Consider the following 11,390-nt stretch of genomic DNA (forward strand, 5'->3'; position numbering starts at 1 on the left):
TACATGATCATGTATATCACCATGTGTCAGCTACATGATCATGTATATCACCACGTGTCAGCTACATGATCATGTATAACACCACGTGTCAGCTACATGATCATGTATAACACCACGTGTCAGCTACATGATCATGTATATCACCACGTGTCAGCTACATGATCATGTATATCACCACGACTGATGTTAGATGAGGATGAAAGACTGTCAGGAGAAAAGGTCTAGTTGAGACTGCTGACAGTGGGATATTTACAATTACCTGTAACAAGTCTGTAACGGTGAATCTCCCAACCTGTAACAAGTCTGTAACGGTGAATCTCCCAACCTGTAACAAGTCTGTAACAGTGAATCTCCCAACCTGTAACAAGTCTGTAACAGTGAATCTCTCAACCTGTAACAAGTCTGTAACAGTGAATCTCTCAACCTGTAACAAGTCTGTAACGGTGAATCTCAACCTGTAACAAGTCTGTAACAGTGAATCTCAACCTGTAACAAGTCTGTAACAGTGAATCTCTCAACCTGTAACAAGTCTGTAACAGTGAATCTCTCAACCTGTAACAAGTCTGTAACAGTGAATCTCCCAACCTGTAACAAGTCTGTAACAGTGAATCTCCCAACCTGTAACAAGTCTGTAACAGTGAATCTCCCAACCTGTAACAAGTCTGTAACAGTGAATCTCTCAACCTGTAACAAGTCTGTAACAGTGAATCTCTGAACCTGTAACAAGTCTGTAACAGTGAATCTCTCAACCTGTAACAAGTCTGTAACAGTGAATCTCTCAACCTGTAACAAGTCTGTAACAGTGAATCTCTCAACCTGTAACAAGTCTGTAACAGTGAATCTCTGAACCTGTAACAAGTCTGTAACAGTGAATCTCTCAACCTGTAACAAGTCTGTAACAGTGAATCTCTCAACCTGTAACAAGTCTGTAACAGTGAATCTCTCAACCTGTAACAAGTCTGTAACAGTGAATCTCCCAACCTGTAACAAGTCTGTAACAGTGAATCTCCCAACCTGTAACAAGTCTGTAACAGTGAATCTCCCAACCTGTAACAAGTCTGTAACAGTGAATCTCCCAACCTGTAACAAGTCTGTAACAGTGAATCTCCCAACCTGTAACAAGTCTGTAACAGTGAATCTCTCAACCTGTAACAAGTCTGTAACAGTGAATCTCCCAACCTGTAACAAGTCTGTAACAGTGAATCTCAAACAGGCAGAGGCAGAAAGAGAGCCTCAATGTCCTGGGAGGTCAGAGAGCATATTGTTTTGGCTTGGAATTGCATGAGAAGTCCTAAGGCATACTGAGAGACGAGAGGGAGAAGTCCCAGCCGCATCATCACAACGGCCGCACTTGGATGACGTTGACCTCCGAGGCGTCGCCGCCCCTGGAGCTCACGTCCAGGTGGTGGAGGTCATCGCTGGTGATGATGAAGACGATGGAGGAGGAGCTGAAGGTCACCCTCTTTTTGGGCCGGTCCCTGCTGCCGCATCCGCCGGACACCACGATGGGACGGATGGGGCGCTTGACGGGCGCCAGGGGGCGCTCTTTCATGCTGTGCTGCAGCCAGGAGAGTCGCGAGCAGAACAGCTGTAGCAAACAGCGCCGGAACTGTCAGACAATGGGAGGGGAGGAGAGAGGTAAAAGGAAAAAGAAGACCAGTATTAAACACAGGGGTGAAATAGCACACTTACCTCTCTCTTTTGTCAGAGCAAGACTAATCCTAACCCCAACCCTAACCTTAACCCTAACACAAGATATCAGACTCTCAGGATGACCGCAAGCTAAACCTAAGCTACACACGTACAATACGTATTTAGGCTTGGCTAAATATACATAGTGCACCTGCATAAAAACAAATAAATACGAAAATACAGAAGAACTGTTACAGGAATATGCACACACACACACACACACACACACACACACACACACACACACACACACACACACACACACACACACACACACACACAGGTTTCACTTACTCCTTGAGGCCATTTGCACCTGGCACTAACAGTTTTCTGTGATCAGATTGTAATCAGATTGTGCTCGACCACTTGGAAAGTACAGCTGTAAACGCCGCCAAGACGCATTGAGGACGGATTGCGATCTGTTGGCCAAACCACCTCCGGAGGTGGCGCAGGGACGCATTGTGACCAATGCGTCCCTGAGTAGATAATTGAGATGCTCTAGATTCAGCGTGTTTGCTCAGATTCATTCCTGGTGTCAGGTGTGGTCACTGGTGGGAAATATACTGACAAGAAGTACACAGGGAGATGGACCAATCAAAACTTGGCTGAACCTCTTCACCACCAGCCACTAAGAAGAAGCCATGTGGGGCCACCAACATGCACAGGTCTCTAGTGCAGCTACGAATCCCATTGAAGCCACTGCTTATCTCACCTTTCTGCTCATGACGAGATAGATGAGGGGGTTGTAGGCCGTGCTGGACTTGGCAAAGAAAGAGGGGATGATGGCTGCCGTGGGAGACACCATGCTCTTCCTGCCAAAGGCCGCCATCATGGACACCACGGCGTACGGCGTCCAACACACCAGGAAGGAGGTGATCATCAGGAGGAACATCACCGCCACCTTCTTCTCATACCGCAAGATCTTAATGATATGCACCGTCTGAAGGTCCTGGATGGAGCGCAGCTGCGAAGAATGAAGACAGGAGGGAGAAAGGAGTCAGATCCGAACTGTTATGGGGCTGGTGGTCAAAATGGTTAGAGCAGCTGTCTGGTGACCAGCGGGTTGCTGGATTGATACTTATCTTCAGTGATAGGTAGTTATCATCAAGTGTTTGGTCATGTGTACGAGTGTGTGTATGGTATCTGTGTCTGTGCACAGCAAATCTCACATTCTACTGGACCAATCGGCATTTAAAAAAGATGTGGTGGGTTATGATCCGGGGAAGGTCACGGGCAGGTCGTACAGTCCTGGAACCACCTGGAAAGTCCTGGAAACCAAGTACAAACCACCTCAGGCCCACACCCTGAGTCGGATTGGGCTGAATATTTGAATGATGGTGTGTTATGAACCGGGGAAGGTCATGGGCAGGTTGTAAAGTCCTGGAAACCATCTGGAAAGTCCTGGAAATCACCTGGATACCACCATAATTTCCAGACAAGCAAAAGGCGCAGTTGTATTGCTTTGTTACTATTTAACCCGGCCAACACCGGGTACATTGTTAGTGCAACATAAAAACACACCTCAGTGTGCTTCTCAATTACACTCAATTATGCTCAATTACTGCTCAATTACTGCTCAATTACTGCTCAATTACGCTCAATTATGCTCAATTACTGCTCAGTTACACAGGTGACGTTATGTCCCCAAAACAGATGACACAAACAACTGGATTCATAATCCCTTAGTAACCCCATTAATAACACTGTCATGTCTTGTAACATCCTATGCGTGTTGACAGTCTGTGGAGGTAGAGGGGCTACACAGCAGGAGGTTGAATGTTTGAGGAGGTTCAGGACCTTAAAAAGTTTGAACCTCTGAGATAGTGTTTGCCCATAGTGCTGCCCTTCGCAGTTGGGTATTGGCTAAGGCATAGTGGAGCCTGGCGGAGACCTTCCGAGTGCACTTTTCTAGTTGGTTATGGAATCATCGGGTCATTAAAACGTAACCTCGTACCTCGTTTATTGACTTGTCGCGGGCACTTGACACTGTAGATGACCCTCCAGCTAAACAGACTTGCACTAAAGGGATGAGATGAGAGAATTGCACGTGACCGGTTTCACGAGACTCCCTCAGAGACAGCAGACAGTCAACAGGAGCGGATAGAATCACACCAGGCTTCCATCCAACACCGGCTTTTGTTGACGTTCTACATTATTCATGAAACCAATGGCCTAAACACAACATCCCCAAGATCTACTGCATACTGAATACTTTTCACCAAGGGCCACATTTAGTAGGGTCATCTGTGGCACTTCCGTGACCGTGGAGAGCAAAGGTCCGTTTCTCAATGGATTTGTCATCTAGGAGGGTTAATAAACAAATTTAGCCGGGGTGTATTTTTTTAAAAAGGCGGGGAAAATATTTGAGAGACCAAAATCCAAAATGGCTGCCGTGGAAATGAACTTTTTAATGGTTTGACCTACAATGATGCACAATACATGGTTTCAGAGCTTATTCTGGTCAAGAAATACATATTTGGTGTTTATATAATGATTTGACCTATTTTTGACCTTCAAATCCGAGATGGCTGCCAATTTTGAGCTCTAAAAGGCAGTTTTTTCAAAACAACATCGTCATAGAGCCTTCATATTAGGCTTGAATGACAGGTCTTCTCATGATGAGTTGAATAATATACAGTATAAGTACACAGAAGTCATCTCTGAGGTCAATAAAGTCAATGTTTGTGTGTAAACAACAGTTGCTGATTTGCGGTTTCCCATTAAATAGGGTAGGCTACTGAGAATATGGTGTCCAGTTCATCCCATCACATTTTCATAATGAACCAAAAACAATTTTGCACTATAGCCTAACATAAAATAGTATTCTGTATGCAAAGCTAGCAAGGTTAGTTGTTGCTTGAGCTGAATTTAAAGGTCAAGTCAAAACAAACAATGAAATTAACTTCGAAATTAAAACTGAATCCTAGGCTACTAAATTTCATCAGCACACAGTAAAGGAAACTTGTCTTTGAACTCAGCTGACTGTCTAGTCCTAATCCCTGTTGCGCAATGTCCCTTTTCAGTGAAGTTTTAGTTTTTGTTAAGAGTATGGACTTTTAATCTTGACATTGTTGGTAGGCAATGGCCCTTTTTCAGTCAAGCATTTTCAGATTAGCTCAGTCAGTCTGTGAAGCAGTCAGTGTCAGCACTTGCGCGAGCTCGCTTTTTCTCTAACTAACGTTAACGTTACACACTTTAAGACACTTTGTTTGAGGATATCAACGTTATTCACTAGTCTAAAGATAGTTCTACCATCAAGAACATATAAAACAAAAGCAAAACATTTTTTTTTGCAGAAGTCATCATTGATATTTGGTGTTAGCTAACGTTAGGTAACGTTATTATTTTTAGCTAAAGTTAATGTTATCTGTCTCCACACTTCTGTCAACTGACAAAAATGCAATTCCAGCACGGGCCACACAGGGGCATGCTATTTGGGGAACCCTGATCTACTATTTATATGTTTTTATCTAGGCATTCATGAGTCTACAGTCCTTTCCCTCGCTTCGTTAAAGCGTTTCAAGTGTTTTAGAAAATAGTCCTCTGTAGGATTCAGAGTGTGAATTAGGGATGTGCGATGTCAGCCATGGTTCCACACTGAACCATCACGATGGTTCCAAACTGAACCATCACGATGGTTCCACACTGAACCATCACGATGGTTCCACACTGAACCATCACGATGGACGATGGCATCGTCGTTGGCCGGGGGGGAAGGGGTTACAAGTTCAATAGGGTATGTAGCACGCACCCAGCATGCGTCCAGGGGCTGGTGTTGAAACCAAAAGTAAGACTAGCGCGCACCCAGCAGAGAGAGGGAAGGGGAGGAGGAGCTGGTGTGGAAAGTTCTGGAAACAGAAAGTTAGACTGACCAGAGCGGAGGCTTTGTAATTGGCTGTGTTGGAAACTTGCCCTTCAATCAACTTCCATAATGGCAGAGGAGATTAACCTCGTCGCAAAAAAAGGGACCACTTCGCCTATCTGGCAGTATTTTGGATTTCACCCTGATGAGGATGGACAACCCAAAGATACTACTAAAGCTGTGCGCAGGAGTTTTTTTCCAACTGCACTCACCCGTGCGTCGTGGGTCAGTGCAGTTGGACTTTTTTATTATTTATTATTATCTGTAACATTTTAATTTGAAAAGTTCATTAATCACGACGGTCCGATGTAGAAGGCTCAGAGGTCGATGGGTGTCGGAAAACAATCACGATGCCATCGTCCATCGCACCAACCCTGTGAATACTTCTCTTTCGAGCGTTTCCACTCGATGTGATGAGTCGTGATGATGAGTCATGCAAAGCATGGCATCGGAGGTTGTTGAGGGATTTCCATGGAGTGTGCCATGGAACCAGAGACCATGGAGTGTGCCATGGAACCAGAGACCGGGGCCGCAGACAATTAACGAGTCGTCGCCTCGCACACTTCCTAAGATGTGGTAAATACTTAAGTAAGTAAAGCGATAGCAGCCGTGCCGCCGATAGACATCTGGGTCAGAGGATTAGAAACGTATAGTGCTGCGGGTCCCATTGACACAGTTGCTTACTTACACATTATCCTGTCCAAACACTCCCTCCCGTGCTCACCTGCTCAGGGGCAGAGGCAGAGGGATGGGCTGCAGAGACTCCTGCTGGAGCTCCCCAATTTCAATGGCAAAGGTAAAGTCCCAACGATTGTCACACACCTGAGTGTGCGAAATTTGTTCTCCGCATTTGACCCATCCCCTGGGGGAGCGGTGAGCGGCAGCGTGCGCCGCGCTCGGGAATAATTTGGTGATCTAACCCCCCAATTCCAACCCTTAGATGCCGAGTGCCAAGCAGGGAGGCAACAGGTCCCATTTTTATAGTCTTTGGTATGACTGGGCCGGGGATCGAACTCACAACCTCCCAGTCTCAGGGCGGACACTCAAACCACAAGGCCACTGAGCTGATGCACACAGACACCGGTTCTCCCACGCTATCACAGTGCATTATCAAGGTGAAATCTGAGTCAACTTTATCATCCTCACAAGCTGAGAAGAAGTAGTGTTTTTATTACCAGGCTGACTTAGTAAAACGGATGACATCGGTGACACCTAGATGCATTTTGAGGCAGCGTCGGCAGCACAGTCTATAACCAGCGCTGAATTTATTACAGAGGAGGACAATGAGCTACCAGTACCAAGTGATTTCCACTACACAGGAAGAGTCCTGCTGGTACAGAAGCATACGGCGAGAAAACAATGGGAGAGAGAGAGAGAGAGAGAGAGAGAGAGAGAGAGAGAGAGAGAGAGAGAGAGAGAGAGAGAGAGAGATGAACTTGGACTTGGCCGGTGACGGTCAAGGATTTTTTTTTTCTTCATAAAAAATAAAAACCAGAACAAAAGTCATACAATGAGGATAATAATAAATAATAAATTTAATCTGTAATGATTAGCAGCTCCACTGAAGCAAGCGGGTGTGAAATGTATTCATACATTCATTCATTTTCTTTTAGGGATGGGATGATATATATTGAAATCCAATATGACAATATGTATCGTATCGATTAATCACTATTACCTACATTTTATTCTGCTGTAGTAATCACAAATGAGACGCTTGACCATCACCATGATTGCACAAGCTCTCATCCAAATGATTATTGTCACTTTGTAAAGATTGTTTACATTTTTAATTGTTAGATTCTAGAAAGCCAATGCAATTGCTACAACGATTTGTGGCTCAGAAATAAACATAATTCTGCAGAGTCAGACTTTGTTATTGAACTTTTATTATCGCGGTTGTATCGAGACAGCAGCCTATCCCAGCATGCACTGGGTGGAAGGTTATAGACAGATGGCAGAGGATGTTTAGTGCCTTATTTGAGGGAGGGGAGAGTGTTACTAATTCACTTTTCCTGTCCAGACTCTAATCAGCGACTCTCCATTCACAAGCCTGCGTAAATCATTCAGATCATCAGTCTAACTCATTCATAATACATTAGACAAGTTAACAGAGAGAGAGGGGAGGGGGGGGGGGGGCACAGAACAAGCCCGTCTCTCTTACCATCCGCACTGTGTAGAGGATGTTCCCGTAGCAGTAGATCATGATGCCCACGGGCACGAAGAAGCAGGCCAGCAGGAAGAAGAGGGTGAAGGCGGCGTCGTTGGGGTCCTTGGACGCCCAGTCCAGGGAGCAGCCCAGCCGGTGGATCTCCAGGGTGTAGTGGTTCCAGCCCAGCAGCGGAGCGGCCGTCCAGGCCAGCGAGTAGAGCCAGATGTGGGCGATGGCCCGCCAGACCCAGGTGAAGTCCACCACCCGGGCGTGGACCACCCGGATGTAGCGCTCATAGGCCAGGGCTGACAGAGTCATGATGGAGACGATGCCTGGCACGGGGTGGGGGTGGGGGGTGGGGTGGGGGTGGGGGTGGGGTGGGGGGGGCAGAGAGAGGTTACAGCCACACTGAGTCATGCAGAGAGAGAGAGCGCTCGATACAGATTCTGGGTCAGTGGCTGCTTAGCATCCGTCTGGACTGAAAGAGTTTCACTGCAGTCTTTGTAAACAAACAAAAAGTACCAACGCAACACACTGTGACCATCAGGCATTCTGTTTCAGGACCGCTCAGTATGAGAAATCCTTGGAAGTCTCACAAAAAGGAGACCACTCACTCCAACACAAATCACAAGACCTACATCAGTCTCTGAACAGGCTTCTGTTCCCATGTTTTGGCCCATATATAACTGGAGTATTTACTGTATACTTTAATATTGCAGCTGTTCAACTGTCCCTATACAGTAGCACTGCATACATGGTCCTGTCCAACCATCTCTTGTTGTGTGTGATGTGTAAGGTCTCAAATATGGTGAGGGAAAAAACACATTGGTTCTGTCACTGTTTTTGTGCATTTTCAAGTAATACATATTACACAAACCACCTATCCAATTCCATCTTCCAATATCCTCTTCGGCACTCTCTGCAGTACATCAATGTCTCACTTGTACGAGAACAATGCTCCAGTAGATTACTGAGGCTCAGATTTTCTGAAAAAGCCTTCCTCTAGCTAACTCGTCTCTTTCTCTCTACATCTGCTCCTTTGTGTTTGCAGGGACTTACTCAGGGACATCAATAAGGGATAAGAGATAGGGGGTTTTGGATTCTCCTTATCAGAGTGCTTCAACAAAAGAGTCCCTGACATGTTATACATGCAGGGCTGTTGTTCCAGCTCTGTGGCACGTGTCTGTGCAGGTCACACTGACACCAACATCCACTGGGTCTAACACGTACACTATGCCACCGATGGCAATAGTGGGGGTGTGAAAACGGTGGTATAGAGGCTACTTCCCAGTACTAATGATCTCTCTCTCATGGGCCTTTTTCACAGCCGCCATTTTGTGTCTAAAAGGCGGGGTCAACACAGGTGCAACCAACTCATTAATTAGGGCCCCAGCACTGGAACACCTAAATGGACTGGGAGTTGGAAACCCTCATGTTTTGGTGCAGCTGTGTTACTTCCTGCCTTTTAGACGCAAAATGGCTGCTGTGAAAAAGGCATATAGACCCTTCTCATGGGGGCCATTTTGTGTCGAAAAGGCAGGGTAAACACAGGTGCAAAACAAAACACTAATGAGGGTTTCAAACTTCCATGATTGGAATTTGGAAACCCTCATTAGTGTTTTGCTGGCACCTGTGTTTACCCTGCCTTTTCCACACAAAATGGCCCCCGTGAAAAGGGTCTATTAACTCTACTGTAGAGGAGTGGCAGAGTATGTGAGCACTGGGATTTATTTGAGATCTCACTTATTTCCATTAGGTTTCCACTTGGCTGTGATGCTCACTTTGGGTCAGTGGATATCAAATCATGCATGGGCAGGTGGATGTTAACAAAAAGGTCATACAGTACAAATGGACCTTTTTAGCTGCAACCTTTTTTGTCTTATGTACCCCTTGAGCTGTTTTTCCATGACAATAGTATCCCTCACTCATGCGTGTTGATGATTACATACAAGTAAATCTATACAAAATATATGTTTCACTGAACTGCCGATGTTTGGGCTTTTTAGTTGTTTTTTTGCCATTATCAGTAGCAGAACAGTGTAGCAGTTGACACTTGCCAGCAGAACTAGTTGCGACACACACATCACATTTTAACAATGGGCTTATGAAATGACTTGGAATATATATTTATTTATCATTTTGGAAGTAAATTGTATTCCCCAATCATTCCAAGTACCCCCTGCAAGCTGCTCAAGTACCCCTAGGGGTACACGTACCCCTGGTTGGGAATCACTGCAGTACAGTACAGTACAGTACAGTACAGTACAGTACAGTACAGTACGTGACAAGGGAGGGGCAAGGGATCACCACGTGGAATCTTCTGCTAATCTGAGTGGGAGCCAATAGGCTGCAGCCGGACTCACATCATATCTGCCCTGCAATGTCATTTCAATGATGGGAGAAGGTATTCTGATGTTTGGGAGTGGCAGAATACAAAGGATACACATAGAGGACCTGAACTTGGTGTATTTGAGAAATGGTGTGTTCTTAAGAGAAAGCATATATTTTGGCAATACAATAAGATGCTAGAGGAACAAGGAAATCATCCATGGCAACAGCATCCAGCCTACCCATCTGTACATATAGGCAAAGTGATTTGAGGGTTTGAGCTAATGAGCTCATCATTACACATCCATAGGCCTACTTATGTAGGCTAATTACTAAGCATATAGGAATGATCCCTCATTATAGGTATTGATGATGTGTGGGTAATTATTCATTTAGATCTGCTGCTAAAATAGGTTAATCGCATTGGTAGCTAATAAGTGGGTGATAGTCAGATGGATATTGTCTGTATCCTCCCTGTGATATTGATGGAAACGTGCGCCAGTCTGTGCGTAAAGCGGTGCCCAGCGCAGCGCAATATTACGCACATCATGAAGGCGGATAGTAAAAACGAATCAACTTCGTGCAGAGATTCTGCAGGAAGAATATTCACAGATAAGCTGTTTTTTAATCACCTTATTTATTTTAACCATGTACATATAGGGAGGAAAATGTGTCGCATATAAAAAAAAAGAGTTATGTTTTACATGCATTTTGGGTAATTGACAGGCATGGTACAAAAAATCCGTCTATTATTATAAGGTTAAGGTAATGTTATGGCGGGCCTAAATAAAAAATAAAACTTCATCATAATTGTATTCATCTTACCAAATAGGCTGTTGCTGAATCCATCCCAGATGCATGTTGCGTGGCTCCAAATCCAGCCGCCTTTGACGCACGAAGTAAACGTGAAGTTTATTCCAATGAGAGACACCAGCAAATCACTTACACTGATGTTGACCAGCAGCAGGTTGGTGGGCGTCCGGAGCCTCTTGAATTTATAGTACAGTACGATGACAATGACATTGTTGCAGAACCCGAATAGTCCAATAGCCCCGATGGTGAAAGCGAGAAGTTTGTAGGTGCCAACAGCGAAAATATGTTCTACTACATTTCTCTCGGCGCTGGTCTCATTGGCAGGATTCATTGCGTGGGTACGAACTTGGTTTCCCACATTGTGAACGCGTCTTTGGAAAGGACACGCTGCGCTGTGTGGGCTCCACGCCGCGCCGCTCCTCCCCACTCAATGCTGGCGCCCGCAATTCAAATACACAGGTCTGCTGCGACTGATGTGTGCTGGTGCTGAAACTGGGTGAATGCAAGAGAGTCAAGTCAGCGACAATGTAGATATCACTTCCG

At 45.2% G+C, this 11,390-nt stretch overlaps 1 protein-coding gene across 1 annotated transcript; it reads right to left on the reverse strand.

Moving 5' to 3' along the window:
- Nucleotides 1-1,336: 1,336 nt before the first annotated feature.
- On the reverse strand, nt 1,337-11,178 carry opn3 (opsin 3; the record flags this gene model as incomplete). Its single annotated transcript, XM_083658064.1, has 4 exons — nt 1,337-1,609; nt 2,405-2,656; nt 7,719-8,038; nt 10,860-11,178. 4 exons carry the CDS (start codon nt 11,176-11,178, stop codon nt 1,337-1,339), a joined length of 1,164 nt encoding a protein of 387 aa, XP_083514190.1.
- Nucleotides 11,179-11,390: the final 212 nt, after the last annotated feature.

Source organism: Poromitra crassiceps (assembly GCF_964638095.1).
Source record: "Poromitra crassiceps genome assembly, chromosome: 22".
Taxonomy (NCBI): Eukaryota; Metazoa; Chordata; class Actinopteri; order Beryciformes; family Melamphaidae; genus Poromitra; species Poromitra crassiceps.